At 43.1% G+C, this 19,733-nt stretch overlaps 1 protein-coding gene across 3 annotated transcripts in view; it reads right to left on the bottom strand.

Moving 5' to 3' along the window:
• celf5a (cugbp, Elav-like family member 5a) overlaps positions 1 to 19,733 on the bottom strand; it is a 428,125-nt gene that overhangs the window by 179,872 nt on the left and 228,520 nt on the right. For all 3 annotated transcript variants that reach the window (XM_069928064.1, XM_069928065.1, XM_069928066.1), the window contains exon 3: positions 13,459 to 13,507. In XM_069928064.1, coding sequence (XP_069784165.1) covers positions 13,459 to 13,507 — 49 coding nt within the window. The remainder of the gene's footprint in view (positions 1 to 13,458; positions 13,508 to 19,733) is intronic.

Below are 19,733 nucleotides of genomic sequence, written 5' to 3'. Positions count from 1 at the left end.
AAAAGTTCACAAAGTCATAGAGCACAGAAACAGGCCATTCAGCCCACCACGTCAACGCCCACCATCGAATACCCATTTTTACTCCGATCTTAAACTTACCACGTTTTATTCTCATGTTCCAAGCTACCCTCCCCCAGATTCATTTTGGGATCCAGAGAGTGGTGAGTTCGGCACGCACTACCCGTGAGAATGGTGAAAGCAAAGTCACTAACAGCATTGGAGGTGGTGAGGTGAACACTTGAATCGCGTGGGTATTGGAGGTTACAAGCCAAGTGCTGGACGATGGGATTGATACAGATGGGTCCCTATGGTTGTCGTGGACGAGATGGTCCAAATGTCCTGATTCCGTGTCATATGACTCAATTCTACCATTCACCAGAATACACAGCCAATTATCAAAAATTAAGCACATCTTTCAGGATAACCGGACACAGGAGGAAAGTATGAACTGTCAACCCCTAGTCAGATTGAACCAAAGCTGATGCAGCTGTGAGATAGCAGTTCCACACCCTATACCATTGTTTGCAGCTAAAACAATGCTTTTCACCACATAGTTGACATGGCAACTTGCATACACACAGCCAAATGCTGAATACTTATCCTCGAAATAGATTATACAGTTGTTAACTCATCATTTCATTTGCTGTTAAGTCATAGAAGTTGTTACATAAATGAAAATGAGTGTTTTTTTAAACAAAAGGTGGTTTAATTGCTCTTTCCAAATTGCTCTGAGAAGATGGTGGTGACTAGTACAGGTACATGTACTCACACAACACTGTGCACGGAGGCTTTCAGGATTGTGACTTAGTGATAATAAAGGAATGGTAATACACTTCCAAGTTAAGATGTGTAACTGGGGGAAGAAAGTGTACAGTTTGGAAGGTACCCTGATGAGTAATTGCATTTTGGTGCACACTGCATATGGAACTCACCATATGGTGAGTTCCAGAGAAGGAAGGAATGAATGTTTAGGTAGTGGATGATGTGCCAGTCAATTCCAATACTAAATGAGCTTCAAAATCTGACGTTCAAAGAAATTGATCTTTCCTCTAATCTTGTCTCTGATATTCTCTTGATTGCCAAAGCAGCATCCGTCAGTGGTGGTGCAGAGGGTAAATATTGCACCCAGCAAGTAATCAATTGAGGTTCACAGGGAGGCCCATGATTAAATCCTGTTCTGTGCCAGATTGATCTCAGTCAGGACACCCGAGAGGCCCAATTCCTACTAGTTTTATGGGAAACAAGCAGGCTTGTGGTTAACAAAAAAGGCTGTCAACCCCAACTCCACATTTTCACAAGAGGAACCATCACATGAACGAGGGGCAGGAGATTCCGTGCGGGTCCAACTGCAGGTTTGGTGTCTCTGCTCGCCATCTCAGGGAGGTCTGCTGTGTTAGTGCGTGGTATTGAAGAAAGAGTTCTTAGTGTTCACTCCACGCTTTCAGGAGAAGAGAGGCTTGGAAGAAAATGATCAAACAGCAAAAAGTTTCATGCAGTCGTAGTTTAACAACCTTGGCAGTTTTGACCTAACTGCAGGATCGAGCTGTTGTGCAGAGCATTCGAAGACAGCAAAGGCATGCACTCTGGAAATGGCTTTTCAATCCTGGTGACATGGCCTCATGTTCCCAAGCCATCTGCTGCACTTGCTCAGCCTGTCTGGAGGATGGACGAGCAGAATCATGTCTGCAGCTTGTGCAGTTCCTGGTGTAGCGGACCTGGCCCCTTAAAGCACTTTCTTCCCTGAGCCCTGGCCTGTTAAAGCAGCTGGCAAATCATTGATTTTGTGGAATTGATTTTGTTCCTTCTGAAGGAGGAAGAAGATGTGAACACTTCCAAATGCAAATGTCTGTATTCTAGCTACTGATAAACAAGTATGACAGATCTTTTGGGCACTTTTACTGTTAAAATTAGTGCTGGGCCAATCAATTTGGGCATCACATCGATTTCCATTAATTGCATTTAAAAAAATCTTTTTGCAATTAGGCTACTCTTTAATAAGATTCCCAGCCACGCTGTTGTGTGTTTTTTGTTACTCAGTTTGCCTGAGTCATCGAGCTGACAGCTGAAAGAAATTCAGGCTGAACCCTGAGAAGTTGTGGGATCCTTCTGATTCACAATCCTGTTTCCAGCAGGAGGTAAATATATAAATCTTCAAGATATGACACAATACCCGTATCATTCTCGTAATTTTTGGCTCTCCCTACCTCCGTAGCCTTCATTTCATCCCACCTTGTCATTATCTCTGTGCTTCTCTGACTCTAGTCTTGCTCATATCTCCGGCTTTATACCCTCTGACATTGGCAGCCATGGCTTCAGGTTTCTGGGCCCTAAACCCTGCAATGCCCTCCTAAACCGTGCCAATTTCTCTCCCTTAAAATGTGCTCAAAACCTCATTAACTTCTGGGTCACCTATCTCAATGGTTTCTCGCTGCTGCTATCAGGAAAGAGGTCTCGGTGCCACAAGACTCGCACCACCAGGATCAGGAACAGTTGCACCCCCTCCACCATCAGACTCCTCAACAACAAACTCAATCAGGGACTCATTTATGAACGTGCACTTTATTGATTTTTTTCTCTCTCTATTGCACAATCAGTTTGTTTACATTTCTTTATTTAAAAAAAAATGTGTATGTTGAGTAAGGGTTTGTTTGCACTAGTGGTAATTCTGCCTGACTCGCAGGAAAAAGAATCTCAGGGTTACGTGATGTCACATATATACTCTGACAATAAATCTGAAAGCTGGACTCAAAAACTTGCCCCGTTATGTTCATGTAGTATGTTCTAGTTATGTTCCTCCAAGATATTGTTGAAAGTGCATTCATAACAGAAAAGGTCAACAGCCCAACAGTCAACAGCTTAACCCTAACCCTTAATTTTATATGTCATTAAAATATAATCACAGTAGATTGATTGGCTCATGGGATTGATAATGACCTCTGGATGATAAGAAAGTTGAATTTAGCCAAAGCCTGACAGAATCTTCAGTAAAGTAAACAAGGGTGGTTTCAATGTGCTCCCAAGTGAATCCACAACATAAACACAGGGAGGTAATAATGATTGTTCTGTTATTGACTAGAGTATCTCTACTCAAGCCAAGCTAACGGGACTTGACTATGAATCTGGTTGGGTCAAATCAGGGCAAGATTATATTCCACTCAGACTTTTGCGTGCTGATTTGATCAGGCCATGCCATTCTGGGTTAGCACTCTATCCAATGTCTTGCAGAACAATCAGTTTGCAAAGCCGGGATGATTTTTTTTACATTTGGTACAAATGGATATGACACCCATCTAACCTCAAAAATGCTGGAGAATCTCAGCAGTTCCCCCGGACTTTAGTACATTTTTACTACTGATATATCACACTCTTTCATCATCCCTCAATGTGCCTAACTGCGGTCAGCGCAATGCCTTTACAGTACCAGTGATTGGTCCGAATCCAACACTGTCTGTAAGGAGTTTGTACGTTCTCACCGTGTCTGCGTGGGTTTCCCCCGTGGGCTCTGGTTTCCTCCCACCTTTTGAAACGTATCAGGGGTGTAGGTTAATTGGGTGTAAATTGGGCGGCACGGACTTGTGGGCCGAAATGGCCTGTTACCGTGCTGTATTTCTAAAAAATTTTTTAATTTAAGAAAATGCACAAGGAACTTCACAATGCTGGCATCTGGAGCAAAGAAAAATGATGTTGCAGAAGGAACTCATCGGATGTCAACATCTGCTGGGGGGAAAATCGTATTGTTAGTGTGCCTTCATCACATTGGCTGCAGCAGTTCAAGTAGGCAGCTCCTGACCAATCAGGGTAGGCATAAGAAATGAAAGCTTTCCTGGACTTTCTTACATGGAAGAATAAAAGAAAGTTGCTTGAAATTCATTTCAGAAAGCACATACTTTTTCCTTCATTGTATGAAGAGCCAAGTTTAATTATGGCTTATGGATGTGTTAGCAAAACCCACCAAGGGTTAACAGCTTGTTACAATGTAGGGTCTCTAATGCAGCAAAATATTTAATGATTCTCCACAGCAGTACTGTAAGACAACATCTGAGATGGAGCATAAGACAAGTGAATTGGAGCTTGATGGAAGAGATGGGTGTCAGAGAAAAAAGGGCAAAACTGTGGGGAATAGAATCGTTGCAGTTAAATTCAGTAAATACAGCCCTTCGGATGACATGCTCCTTTCATTTAAATAGTCTATTAACACTTGAGTTCCTTCTGAATAATAACCCTAAAGACAAGATATGAGATGCCACTTATGAAACTACAATCCTGTGTGTTTGGCACATGTCGGAGAAGGGTAGGAGGAAGGAATTGAAAATAGAGGAGCATTCTGAATTAATGTCCCATTTTCCTTTTACAAAAGGAAATGAACATTCCCAGTTTTTTGTGTCTATCAGCAGCGGGTAATCTCTGAGCAATATCTTCTGGTAAAGAGCATCGGTTAGTAAACTCCCCAGAGCATTAATGTCACATGCAAGAAAAACAGCCTGTTTTAAAACTTGTTTTTCACAGAGCAGACAAGACCATGAGAGCAAATTTGTGCAACAGCAATAACATGCAGGACTATGGGATAGGACTTACTGGGAACTGGCAAGGACTCAAAGGGCCTAATGGCCTCTGTCTGTGCCATAACAAATCAATAATTACACTGTTTTATGATTCTGGTATACTGGCAGGGAAACCGAACAGAAATCTGTGATTCAGAACAGAAGAACAGAACAGAACAGAATACAAATGAAATTATGTGTGGATTAGATGGAGGTGTTTCACACTGGAGTTAGGAGATGGCAGGAGGCACTGCCACCAAATGTGTGATCCATACTGAGAGCCAATCAACCCTAGCAGAGGCTGAGCAGAGGTGGAAGTGGACAGAGCAGGAGATGGAGGAGTGGCTGTAAAGAAGATAGTCCAGGTTTTAAATTCAACTTACTGTCCAACCAGGAGCCACTGTGAAGAGGGTAATGATGAGCAACTGGGGTTTGGTGCAGGGCATGGTACATTGAAGTTTATGGTTGTTGGAAGGTGTTTGAACATTAATGCAGTTACAGAGACAGGCAGTGGTAGCGAAGGAATGGAGTTCGAAGAAGAGGAAAGAAATTGTTTTAGTAAAGTAGTGGTTTGAACTTCATTGATTAGAAATCTGAATTTTGTAAAAAAAAGAAGTTGTCTCCATGTGAGGGAATCTAATTACAGCACTCTTTCACAAAGCTGAGTGATAAGGTTTTAGCTGAACCCAAACCCCCAAACCTTGAACAATGATAGGCCTAGCGATTCTTCCTCCAGGCCACAAGGTGGAGTACTAGGTATCAGAGAGGAATAGGTAAAATGACCTGCTGCTTACTCAAGGCACATTTGCCTTTTATGGAGCACTATTGGAATCACTACATGTTTCTCATGCTATCTGTGGAATGACTAAAATATAAATAACTGTGATGATACCAAGGATGGCAACATTAAGTTGACAATCTCTGACTACAAGCACTGGTATTAAAAAAAATTGTGCACCAGTTCAGTTTGTCTGCATATTCCACATCTGCACACAGTGAGAAGATGAGGTGTTGTTCCTCCAGTTTACTGGGGGTCTCACTCCAGCAGTACATGAGACCATGGATAGATATTTCGGCAAGGGAAAGGGATGGAGAATTGAAATGGATGGCTACTAGGAGATCCGTGCTATTGCGGCAGAAGGGCTCAGGCCTGAAATGTTGGTAATATATCTTTGTCTCTTATAGATGCTGAAAAGACCGGCTGAGTTCCTCCAGGATTTTGGTGTGTTTTCTACGATCACAGCATCTGCAGCCTATTGTGTTTCTCACAGAAGAAACTAGATACCAATTGGAATACTGCTTGGCAATGAATCCAGATGGGCAACGTAGCTCCCCATTGTCCGTCACTTTAGTTCTCCATCCCCCTCCCATTCTAACTTGTCTGTGGTCTCTTGCACTTCGACAATGAGACCCAGTGTAAGCAGAGGAGTAGCACCTCACCTTCTGTCCGCGTACATTGCAGACTTTTTAACTCAATAGCAAATGGTACAACACCGGGAACTCATTTTCTTGGCCAATTGTGCCGTAGGTCAATCATTCTGTGATATAGCTCTGCTCTTCTCTCTCCATTAGTACAATCTGATCTGCTGGGAACATCCTGGAGCTCTGTATTTAGCAACTTTTATGATCATTTTGTTTTTTTTTGTTTCTGTCTTGTCTGCTTGAGGTTTTATTTTTATTTTCAGGTTTCCAGCATTTAATTATTTGCACAATGTTCTTCTTATGAGGGGGTGCAGAGAGGGTGGAGAGGGCGATTACATTGCCAAAGCTGGAACTTTGTAGTTATGAGAAGAAACTCCCTTGGGTGAAGTAGTGGGGAGATTTAATTGAAATCTGCAGTAAAACCCCTGGTAACTGGTACCTGTGGGGATTGGTAGATGCTGGATAAGGGAATTTTCTGGTTGTTCGAGATTGGTGAACTAGCGGTAAGGTGCACCAATTTTGAATGTCCATATTTTTTAACCTATTTGTTTTCTGCAATATTTTTGTCAGTCGCTTGAGTCTCCCAAATGCTTGGATTCCGGATAACAGGGGTTTGATGATCGTCAGCATATTGAGAAATCAAATGTGGAAGTCTAAAAGGGTGATGAAGGCAAATTGTGATTATTATGTGCTGTGCATTATGTGTCTGGAGAAATGCTGTTTCCTCTGGTTGTATAGGTACAGTCAGATGATGATAAACTTGAACATGAAACACTCAATGCATTTAAAATGTACATAAAGAGTAATCACCTGCAGGGCTGTCAACCAAGAGCTGGGAAATGATCAAAGAACTAGGATTAACATCATGGGCTGAATAGCCTCTTTCAGGGACTGTGATTATTATGATTCTACTCCTTTCTTCCTCAGGTGTTAATTTTTCCTGAGCCACATCTCAGCTCTTCACCTCAAGCTTTGCGTTATCACCTCTCCTCGGGTAGGGAAGTTTCTCCTGAATTCACTTGATAGTCTGCATTTTCTGCCCCCTCCACATTTTCTCAGCATCTATTCTCTCAAACCATTCCATTACCTTAATATTCAAGTCATTCTTTACCTGTCTTTCTTCCAGCCTCTTCAATGCCTCAGTTCTGGGAAGAACCTTGTGCATCCTTTTTTGACACTTTCACCAATGCCTCCAAATCCTGATTCGAAGGCCGTGATGTCAGGCATACGAGAAAGCTGTCAGGATAGGTTCAAAGTTCAAAGTTCCTGGCCCGCAGGAGAAAGAATCTTAGGGTTGTATGTGATATCATGTAAATTCGAACTTTGACCTTTGAAGTAAAATAAAACACGAGACTTGTTGCTTGAATTCCTGTTATTTGAAATACAATTTCACTCGAACAGCCCCCCATACAATCGAATGCCCTGTTTGATAGTGATGGATGCAGATCCAATTGTGGCTTTCAATGTGCTGCTGCAGCACTGTGGAGCAGCTAATGGAATTGCCGACTCATGGTGGATCAATTCTGACCTCCTGTGCCGTGTGCGTTCCTCCTCAGATCATGTGGGCTTCCTTCCTGTGCTCCTGCTTCATCCCACATCCCAAAGATATGTGGCTAGCTGATTACTTGACCATTATAATTTGCCAATAGTGTGCAGGTGTGTAGTAGAATCTGGTGGGGAGGCTGGATTTGAGGGGAACATGGAGAGAATAAAATGGGATTAAGTACTTGATGATAAGGGCACATTTCTGTGACATATGGCTCTGTGATAAAAGGGAACTGGAGAATTATTGTAAAGTTTAAAAAAAAACTTGCAAGGCTATGGGGTAAAGTATTATTCTATGAAGAGCCAGCACGGACTCGATGGCACAAATGGTTGGTTGATGGTCGGTAACCATTCTATCATTTTGTTGAAGCATATGTCAAGATGTGCTAGTACTCTTGAGTCACTACTTCTAGGCTGGAGGCCAGCTCACTCTGACAGGTTGATGATACCTTCTCACCGTGCCAACTGTTAGCTACAATGTGTTGGGTCAGTATCAACCAAGTTCAAGAAGACAGCAGGCAGCACTGGGTGCTGCCAATGAGTGCCTGCTCCTTTTACCCAAAATAACACGTATTTTCAAGCGTTCGATGGGAAGGCAGAGTGAGAGCGGTGTAAAACGTATTAGTGTGTGCGAGCACTTAAGAGCTTGCAATGCAGAATCGAGTCCCGCTCAGGAAAGCCCAAGATGGGCAGAGAGGAAACTAGGAGGTTGTGAATGAAGGCCAATTATTGGGGCAGAGTATCAAGCTTTTCCTGAGAAAACAAGTGGCGAAGTTTGGAGAGCAATCCATACTCCACATCCTGGTGATGAGTTCTAAATACAGACTCATTGAATTTCACAACACAGTAGTCATTCATTCACCCCAAATGAACGATGCTTGTATATATGTGCCAGGCTTTTCCTTCTTTGTCATTCGCCATTAATGACACAAGCTCAAAGGAAAATAATAACAACATTTTAAAAGCATTAAAAATAAGTAAAAATATTCAGATGTGGGATCCGCTGCTCATTATCCCAAGTAATCTCTGCCCTTTCGTTTTGCCTTGTTCTCTCCAATCCTTTCTCTTTCTCTCTCCCCCCCTTTCTCTTCCTTCCCCTCTCACCCACACCATACTCTCTTCCTATCTCTCTTTCTCATTCTCTCTCTCTTTGTACCTTCTGTCTATCTCCTTCTGTCTTTCACTTTCTTTCCACACCCCCCACCATTAAGTTCCTTCCACTGTGAACTCATGGTGTCCTTGTAGGTATAGCTTTGGAAATGTTCTGTCATTCAGAAAACCATGGTTCAACAAGCACAAAAGACCTGGACGACTGAGCACAAACCAGTAAACTTCTCGACTCTGTAATTCCTGTTTTGCATGCATTCAGAGACAGTGCTGTCTGCTGGCTTCTGTACAAGAGCAGTCTTGTGTAGTAGAAGGCTCTCTGGAACAAGGCATAAGGAAATCTCCATCAGCTTTAAGATATAAAGCCTTTGCTATAGACCCCAAGCTGTTTCTGCTCAAGCTGTGTTTGCTTCCCTCAATCTCACAAAGGAAAATAAAACTAATTTACTTTATTCTCCTGGGCTTTCCACAGCAATAAATCATCTCACTGCTCAAAGGCTGTGGGATTAGAAAGAGGTAGGGAAACAGCACCCCACAGTACAACAGCTCGAACAAAGCTGATGGGGTTGAATTTGTTCCATCAAACAACAGCAAAAAGGTAAGCCTTGTGAAAAGGACCATTCTCTGGTACTGGAAGGTGTTAGGTCTGCTTTGTTCATGAATGAGTGAGACAAACACCAGACTGAGTCGAAATCAGGGTTCTTTGTTCTTTATTACCGGATTGTAACACTTGCGACTAACAATGTTAGTCGGAGAATGCATTCTGCCGTTATCAGCAAAATGGTGATTTTTTATACCCTTGGATACGTGCTTAGAACATCATCATATCATTACTTATCCAATGACTAAAACTGTTGCTATCCTTTCCCTGCTAGCTTCCTGCCTCTCAATCCATCAATGTCTCTCTTATCTTGTAAGTACAAGGATGCATTCACATCTTGTTACAGCCCCGCACAGGGTAACTCCTTACACATTCCCATCTCATGATGTTTTACCTTACAAAGGTCAGCTCGAAAAGGCCACAATTGGTGCCATCATTTACTCCCCTGAGTGAGGAACTCTATCTGGTATTTTTGTTTATCCCTTCCTAATTTATAGCTGGTAACTGCGGCCACACAACTGCGCATCCAAGTATTCTGCTGCTTGTTAAGATAAGTGCAAATTGTCATCTCGGTTATAAAAGAAATAAAGTAATAATCTTTGTAGTCTCCCCACTGAGCTCCTCGTACGCTTTCGATGCTCTTGCATTTTCTTTGCAGTGTGCAGGTGAGATCAGTTGCAGAGCCATTTGGGTTATGAAACCTGAGCCAATTCTCAGGTTGATTGCAAAGGATGATCCACCATTAAAGACAGAATGGGCTGCTCTCGCATATGGATGCCCTGTTGGCATTCTCCTCGAGAATAAAGTGTGGGCAAACTCTGCAACCTCCACTCAACAAACTGCTGCCTTTTTTAAAAAAAAACATTCAACTAGCAAACAAACCTTCAGCCCCCTCCAAGGTCCCTGCCTAATCTGCTTGGCCACAGGAGGGAGAATGCAATTGCAAGGCGATTCAATGTGAAATTAACAAGCAAAGGACCACATCATGAATTCATGAGATGGTAACAACAAACATTCCCTCTTTGGTGCCTGAAGGATCATAATATTAGTTTGGAGGGAGAACCAATAACAATCCTGATAAATTTTTAAAAAACACTAAAATCCTGGAAGAATAAGAGGCTCCAGATAAGGGTTTGTGTGGATGAATAGCAAAGCAACCATTGGCTAAGAATTGAGACCCAGACTATATAACTCATGGTTCAATTGTACACAAACTGGTTTATTTAAAATTGGGATAATTAAATGAAAAAACTTAAGACGCTCCACAGTTCAGACACCAATAAAAGTTAACACAATGACAGTCTTGTTCCTAACATCTTCTTTCTTTCAAAGACAAACATGCTCCTTACTCTGGTCAGTGCAATGTTAGAGGTATATCTCAAAGCACAGCATGGAAATGACAAAGAATTTCAACAGCTCACCTTAAGGATCTGGAATTTAGCAGTTCTCACTATCAAAGAAGGCTTATATTCGTGGAGTTCTGAGTCGAAATCCACAAAGATCCTTCTTAACAGATTTTGCACCATCCACAGCTGTTTGTACACTCTCATATTGATTTTCAGTTCAGTTCTTTGCTTAAAATAAAATACATTTTGGGAGAAATTCGTCTCTGGTTGGCAGTACTAAATCACCGAGGAAGTACTGGCCAGCAGAGGCACTTGTCTCCCAGCATTTACCGTAGTTCCATTGAATTCCACTGACTGCATGGAAAATGGTTATAACTGGTGCCTGATATTCTCAAGCATGTTTATCTCCAACAACCAAAGAAAAGTTATTTCCTCTTCTGCTGCTCAAGGTGTGCTAACAATGTTGTTTTGCATTTAATGAGGCTATTATATCTGTAATGTGGTAATGTCTCTCATATATCAATACAACACTCCGCAAGACTAAAGGCCACTAAAGAAATCTATTGGAAGGATATTAAAACAACTGTTAAAGGAGCATTGCCATTTGGTAAAGGTTCATGCTAAACACCATTCAGGAATGCCATGCCATGTCGTAACATTAACATATGATTAATGTTACGACCACATCTTTAGTAACATTAACCTTTAGAATCATCTCAAAGAGGTCAGCCATACCTCCTTTGGGGTCTAGTTCGCTGCCCCCTTCTGTGAATTGCTTTGTAAGTGTGGGCATCTATTTGATTATTATTAGGGGGAGCCAAAGTGGTTTTCCATTAAATTAAGCACAATTCCATTTATACCCAAACTCCATACTTGGGCAGAATTTCGAGAGGAGGCCCCAATGTAGAATTATCTCTCCTAACCATACCTAACCTTCATCGGAGTTGAGGCCAACTGGGGCAAATGATCCTGTGCTGTAAAGATTCAACAATTCTAATGCAAAGCCAGCCATCAGTGATCTCAGAGCAAGCCTTTGGGCTTTCTCAACACTACATGCATGTCAGACCTATACTGGGCAGGAGAAAGATGACAGCACTAATCATTAAAGAGAGAACTCCTGTATCCACATGGTGGAATGATCTGTAGAACTCTGGGGAAAGACCATGCGTTTGAGAGGGGTAGTGACTTCGCTGCTTTTCTGAAAATTCAGCACCAAGGGCCATAGAATGAATGGCCTAATTGTATGCAGTATAAATCTGCAAAGACCTCTTCCTGACTGAATTAAAATTTGGATGCATATTCTACTTTCTGAAGAGAGCCATATGCCAAAACTCTTCACAGAGGCCCTGGGGAGCCACAGCTTGAAATATTAATTTAAGTTGAATTAAAATGATTAAATAAATATAAGTATCATGTCACAACAGTTAAAATGCAGCATAAATTAATCCACCATAGCTGTAGACTAAAAGTCCATTTTATTCCATAACTTTTGCTATCAGATGCCCATTAATTGGGTATTACTCCTTCAAAGTCAACCCTTTTCCAAACTTCAGTGTGTTTATGCATTTCCTGCTGTGGTAAAGAATTGTAAGTGTGGATGGCCCATGATCAATCTTCAACCTCAATTCAGGCAAAGTTAAACATCCAATAACACGGAACAATGAAGATTCTGCTTCCTGAACACTTTTAGGCGTATTTTATGGAGTTTGGACTAATGATCACAAAAATCACCTTAAAATCTTTCTATCACGTACCGATTTTTTAGATATGACCTATTTCCTGTCATATTTTAACTCTACTGGTAAATGGCCCACCAGGCAAATTGATTTGGTCAGTCCAAGCATGCCTGGTCATGCACTCAGAGCAGGTGCTATGTAAATGTTTAGGCTTGGGCATGTTTAGCCGGGATAGATGCAGACAGGTTATAAAAGCAGCTCACATATACAGATGCTGTATTTTACATTGATTATAGATTGAATGCATGTTGATGCACATGTTTTTCAGGTAATAGCAGAGCGAATGTACTTAATAATAGCATTTATTGTCTTCAGGAAGATTCAATGCAGCAGAAATGTCTCGTCAATGTCGCAACAGCTGCGACACATTCTGTCACATTTGCGGCGAGTATATGCATAATGCTAAATTCAATAAAAGTTAATTTAATATTTCTCCAACTTCCTACATGATACAGCAAATCTGAAATGATCTTTGTGTTCAGCCTGAAGTTGTCTATCATAATCCCCAGTTGTTTTTCAGAAACCAAACCGTTTGAAAAAAAATTGTTGAATAGTGAATTAAATTTTCATTTTAAATTTAGACACACTGCACGGTTACAGGCCCTTTTGGCCCATGAGCCCGTGCTCCCCAATTACACCCAATTGACCTACAGCAACCACCCCCCACCCACCCGACCAGTTCATTTTGAAGGGTGGGAGGAACCCTAACCCACGTAGACACGGGGAGAATGTACAAACTCCTTACAGACATCTTGGGATTTGCACCACGGTCTCGATCACTGGCGGTACAACAGCATTGCATTAAACGTGCTGCTTAACCCTGAAGAATGGAATGCTTTCCCTTCTCGTTATCTGGTGAATTACACACCAAGGGTTGGATGTCAAGTCCGAAGGGAGTGGGCCAAACAGGTTCTGGGAGCTGGTCTGTGATGACAGATCCCTTGGACAACGAGGCCAAGAAGAAGAAGCAACTGCCAATCAATCAAGTAGCAGCTGTATCTCCAGAGGATGGACAAAGGATTAGGAAGGGGAACAGTGTTGCCAATGGTGAGAACTTTTAAATCCACGCAACCAAATGTGTTCAGTCATTGCTAATTAAAATATTAAAGGAAGTTCCATGACTGATATCTCCAGGTCAATAAAATATCAGTTACAACTACCTCCACGACTCTCGCTGTCCGCAGGCTTCACCTGAATGGGTCGATTCATCTGGAAGATAAAGAAAGAAGTGGAATGGGGATTAGAATGTCTATTGAAAGCAGTGTCTTTTGCAAGTCATAAATCACAATGTCACTTCAAGGCACTGGCTGCACATTTCAAATCTTTGACAGTATCTTAAGTTGCAAAAAAAATTAGAATTCACAATGCTTGCTGCATTGCTCTACATCACCATTCCCACTGAAGGAACTGGGATAGGAGAAAAATGAGATTTGTATTGAATTAATAAATGTTTTCAGCTAAGCATATTATTTGGCTTCTTTTAATAGGTTTTTTTCTGGAATAGTGAGTGACTGGTACAATTCTTGGCCACCTCGCCTGCCATTTTCACCTCTACAGTCTGCGCAAATCGAGATATTCACCCATAAGACTTGGGAGCAGAATTAGGCCATTTATCCCATCAAATCCTCTCCGCCATTTGATGCATTTTTCCTTTCAACCCCATTCTTCTGCCTTCTCCCTGTAACCTTTGACACCCTCACTAATCAAGAACTGATCAAACTCTGCTTTAAATATACCCCAATGACTTGGCCTCGACAGTTGTCTGTAGTAAAGAATTTCACAGATTCATAATCCACCGACTGAAGAAATTCCTCCTTATCTAAAGGGACATCCTTTCACTCTGAGGCTGTGCCCTCTGCCCCCAGACTTTCCCAGTACCAGAAACACCACCGGCAAATTGGAGGGAAAACACCTCATTTTCCATCTGTGCACCCTCCAAAAGGATGGTATTAACATCGACTTCTCTGGTTTCTGTTAACCTCCCCCTTCTTCTTCCTCTGTCACCTTTCCCCCAGCACTTCCCCTCTCTCTTCCCTTTCCCTCATTCTCCGTTCATATAGCCAAAAATCAATGCTTACCTTTCCTCTTATCAGATCCAATCAAGGCTGTTGGTCTGGACTCCTCCCCCTTGCCATTCCTCAGTCTTTATCCAGATGCCCTCCTGCCTTTTGCTTCTACCTTGAAGAAGGGCTCAGGCTCAAAACGTTTACCTCCCAGAGTCATTGAGAGACTGAGTTCCTCCAGCATCTCTGTGCATTTTTATAACAATCACAGCAACTGCAGACTTTTGAGTTTCACTGCTTTCTCGTCTCAACACAGTGTCCTATTCTGTCGTCCTCTTTCTCATCATTTCCCCCCACATCATCGTGATTTCCCTGGTTCAAATTTGTTGCATTACTCATCTTTTAATTCTGGTGCTGCTGCATTGACCTAACATCTTAACTCTCACTTGTCCACCTCTCCACTGATGCCTGCTGAACCCTCCCACTGGTTACTGCTTTTACTTCAAATTCAGGAGCTGCAATCAGGTAATCGACGGGCTTGTATCAGCAGTGAAATGGACCAAACCAAGGCAAAAGTGAGAAGCCATAACAAAGCTCTTTTCCATCCAATTGGATTGTGTCAAGGTGGTTCCCACCAGTTCCAAGTGTCCAACTGGGAATCAGAAGCATCTGTGACTGTGACAATAAACCTTAAATGGTTTACAATGATGCAGAAATTCGGCAGGTCAAACAATGTGCTTTACAGAGCAAAAATAAAGATATAAATCTAATGTTTCGGGCTTGAGCCCTTCACCAAGGTATGAAAAATTGTAGGCAGGTGCCCGAACAAAATGGTGGGGGGGAGGGGCAGAGGGAAGCGTATAATCCCACAGACAGGAGGTAATATGTGCACAGCAGCAGGCAGGGGAGGAGGGATGGTTGAATGAATAGAGATGAAAGGGGGTGGAGAACTAAGGGAAAGAAGGGAAGGGGAAAGGGAAAAGAGGGAGAATGGAGAGGATGTTAGCAGAAACTGGAGAGGTCAACGTTAATGCCACCGGTTGGAGAATGCCCAGACAGAAAATTAAGTGTTGCCTCTCCAATTTACGGATGGTTTTGGCGGACACTACACGAGGTTATAGACAGACTTGTCAGCATGGGAGTGGGGCGTGGAATTGAAGTGGCTAGCTACTGGGAGATCCCTGTCACTGATGTGAACAGAGGATCTCCCTATACATTCGCACAGCCCTCTCCCCTGTTTGCTGGTGTGCACTCTCTCCCTTATCCACCTATTACTTCCTGCCTCCCTGTGGGACTGAGCTCCTCCCCTGCCCCTCCACCCACACCATATTGTTCGGGCACCTGCTTACATTTTTTCATACATTGATGAATTGCTCAAGCCCGAAATTGCTTTATAAAGTATACACTGTTGGACTGCTGAGTTTCTCAAGCATTGTGTTTTTAACCTTAAATAGGATATCTAGCGTCATCGAGGATGATGACCTTTGTTCTGACAGAGCAAAGATACCTGAGCGTGTATTTGTTTAACCTGTACTTGATGTAGCACTCAGGAAGCATATGATACTTCACGAATCAACCAACTAGTTCCAATGGCATGGAAACCACGGTGATCGGAGCTGACGGATTTGTTGGAACCTTTGTCCGCCTTTACAGCCACTGAGTTTGGAGTAACTTTTTGTCCGCCTGTTCCACTGATGAGGCCTTGGGTGGATTGTTCTTTTTCATGGACCTCACCCTCCACTTACTGCCATGGGTAACCGTACCAGGAGCATATGTCCAGATGGCATCTCTCTTGGTATCGCAGGACCTCACAAGCTTATCCACCACAACAAGATGACAAACCACAGAGATGGAACATCTATATTGGTACAGTATATACAGGTCCAGTAAGAAGAGAGAAATCCCCATCATGTGAATGAGCAGCTGAGGCTTTTACCCCACCAATATTTAGCTTTTCGATCACAACTCTTGTCACCTTTGTAGAATAATCTCCCAACCCTCCATCCTACAAAATAGTATTTAACACTTACTGACTTGCACCTACACTTAGGTATCAGTGAAGGATCCCTCTCTTCTGACCTAATAATGTGCCTCAGATCAATCTTCAAAACAATAAGACTAATTGTAATCCCTTTTCTTCTTTTTTTCTTTGGCTTGGCTTCGCGGACGAAGATTTATGGAGGGGGTAAAAAGTCCACGACAGCTGCAGGCTCGTTTGTGGCTGACAAGTCCGATGCGGGACAGGCAGACACGATTGCAGCGGTTGCAGGGGAAAATTGGTTGGTTGGGGTTGGGTGTTGGGTTTTTCCTCCTTTGCCTTTTGTCAGTGAGGTGGGCTCTGCGGTCTTCTTCAAAGGAGGTTGCTGCCCGCCAAACTGTGAGGCGCCAAGATGCACGGTTTGAGGCGTTATCAGCCCACTGGCGGTGGTCAATGTGGCAGGCACCAAGAGATTTCTTTAGGCAATCCTTGTACCTTTTCTTTGGTGCACCTCTGTCACGGTGGCCAGTGGAGAGCTCGCCATATAACACGATCTTGGGAAGGCGATGGTCCTCCATTCTGGAGACGTGACCCACCCAGCGCAGCTGGATCTTCAGCAGCGTGGACTCGATGCTGTCGACCTCTGCCATCTCGAGTACTTCGACGTTAGGGATGTAAACGCTCCAATGGATGTTGAGGATGGAGCAGAGACAACGCTGGTGGAAGCGTTCTAGGAGCCGTAGGTGGTGCCGGTAGAGGACCCATGATTCGGAGCCGAACAGGAGTGTGGGTATGACAACGGCTCTGTATACGCTTATCTTTGTGAGGTTTTTCAGTTGGTTGTTTTTCCAGACTCTTTTGTGTAGTCTTCCAAAGGCGCTATTTGCCTTGGCGAGTCTGTTGTCTAGAGAAGAGGTACTGGGCTTCTCCTCCAGGAAAAACAAGGACTGGTTTGATGAAAACAGCCAGGAAATCCAGGAGCTGCTGGCAAAGAAGCGAGCTGCCCACCAGGCTCACCTTACAAAGCCGTCCTGTCCAGAGAAGAAACAAGCCTTCCGTCGCGCATGCAGCCATCTTCAGCGCAAACTCCGGGAGATCCAAAATGAGTGGTGGACTAGCCTCGCCAAACGAACCCAGCTCAGCGCGGACATTGGCGACTTCAGGGGTTTCTACGAGGCTCTAAAGGCTGTGTACGGCCCCTCACCCCAAGTCCAAAGCCCGCTGCGCAGCTCAGACGGCAAAGTCCTCCTCAGCGACAAGATCTCCATCCTCAACCGATGGTCAGAACACTTCCAATCTCTTTTCAGTGCCAACCGCTCAGTCCAAGATTCCGCCCTGCTCCAGCTCCCTCAACAGCCCCTAAGGCTAGAGCTGGATGAGGTTCCCACCCTGGATGAGACATATAAGGCAATCGAACAACTGAAAAGTGGCAAAGCAGCAGGTATGGATGGAATCCCCCCAGAAGTCTGGAAGGCTGGCGGCAAAACTCTGCATGCCAAACTGCATGAGTTTTTCAAGCTTTGTTGGGACCAAGGTAAACTGCCTCAGGATCTTCGTGATGCCACCATCATCACCCTGTAATCCCTTTACAATGCAAATAAAGAACCCTCCATCTGGTTGCTGCTTTTACTTCAAATTCAGAGCTGCAACCAGGTAATCGACGGGTTTGTATCAGGATGTCTCTTAGCCTGTACTCATTGGAATTTAGGAGAATAAGGGGGGATCTCATTGAAACATTTCAAATGTTGAAAGACATGGACATAGTAGATTGTTTGGGAGAGTCTAGAACAAGAGGGCACAACTTCAGGATTGAAGGGTGTCCACTTAGAACAGAGATACGGAGAAATTTCTTCAGCTAGAGGGTAACGATTCTGTGGAATTTGTTGCCACAGGCAGTTGTGGATACCAAGTCTAAATCAGTTTAGACTTCTAAATCAGTTAGTAGAAGAACCGACTCGGGACGGCGTAATACTGGATCTCCTGTTAGGGAACGAGCTAGGTCAGGTAGCGGACATTAATGTTGGAGAACCAATTGGGTCTAGTGATCATAATTCTGTTAGTTTTAGGGAAGAGCAAGGAGAGGCCTAAAGTTGAGGTTCTGGATTGGAAAAGAGCAAATTTCGAAGGAATAAGAAGGGATTTGGGGAGTATTGACTGGGACAGGATATTTTCAGGTAAGGATGTTAATGAAAAATGGAGGATATTCAAAAAAGAAATTTTGAGGGTACAGAGTAGTTATGTCCCAGTGTGGATCAAAGGAAAGGCTGGAAGTCATAGGGAGGCTTGGTTTTCGAGGAATATTGGAAATTTGGTTAGGAGAAAAAGGGAGGTGTACAAGAGGTATAAAGAGCAGGGAGCTGAGAAGTTGAAGGAGGACTACAAGGAGTGTAGAAGGAATCTTAAGAAAGAAATTAGAAAGGCCAAAAAAAAAGGCATGAAGAGGCTTTGGCTGACAGAGTAAAAATAAATCCAAAGGGTTTCTATAAGTACATTAAAAGTAAAAGATTAGTGAGAGATAAAATTGGACCCCTTATAGATAGCGAGGGTAGGCTGAGTGAGAAGTCTGAGGAAATGGGGGAAATTTTGAATGATTTCTTTGCCTCGGTATTCACTAGGGAAAAAAATGTTGAACCAGTTGAAGTAAAGAAAAATAGTGGGGAGGTCATGAAGCATATAAGGATAACCAAGGAGGTAGTGATGGCTGTGTTAAAAAAAGATAAAGGTGGATAAATCTCCCGGTCCGGACAAAATATTCCCTAGGACACTCAGGGAGGCTAATGGACAGTTAGTGGGGCCATTAACAGAGATATTTAGGATGTCACTGGCCACGGGGGTGGTGCCAAAGGATTGGAGGGTGGTGCATGTGGTTCCTCTGTTTGAGAAAGGATTCAAATGCAAACCTGGGAATTATAGGCCTGTAAGTCTGACGTCTGTGGTGGGCAAGTTGATGGAAAGTGTTCTGAGGGATGCTATTTACAAATTTTTGGAGGTACAGGGACTGATAGGGAGTAATCAGCATGGTTTTGTCAGGGGTAGATCATGCTTGACAAACCTGATTGAGTTCTTCGAGGGGGTTACAAAAAAGGTTGATGAAGGGAAAGCTGTGGATGTTGTCTATTTGGACTTTAGTAAAGCTTTTGACAAAGTTCCCCACAGGAGGTTAGGAAAAAAGGTGGAGGCATTAGGTATAAATAAAGAGGTAGTGAAATGGATTCAGCAGCGGTTGGATGGGAGGTGTCAGAGAGTAGTGGTAGAAAATTGTTTGTCCAATTGGAGGCTGGTGACTAGTGGAGTTCCTCAGGGTTCGGTCCTGGGTCCACTATTATTTGTTATATATATTAATGATCTGGATGTAGGGGTGGAGAATTGGATAAGCAAGTTTGCGGATGACACAAAGATTGGTGGTGTTGTGGACAGTGAGGTAGATTACCGTAGATTAAAAGGTGATTTAGGA

This window comes from Narcine bancroftii, chromosome 3, assembly GCF_036971445.1.
Source record: "Narcine bancroftii isolate sNarBan1 chromosome 3, sNarBan1.hap1, whole genome shotgun sequence".
NCBI lineage: Eukaryota > Metazoa > Chordata > Chondrichthyes > Torpediniformes > Narcinidae > Narcine > Narcine bancroftii.
This window is presented reverse-complemented; position numbering and strand designations above follow the sequence as displayed.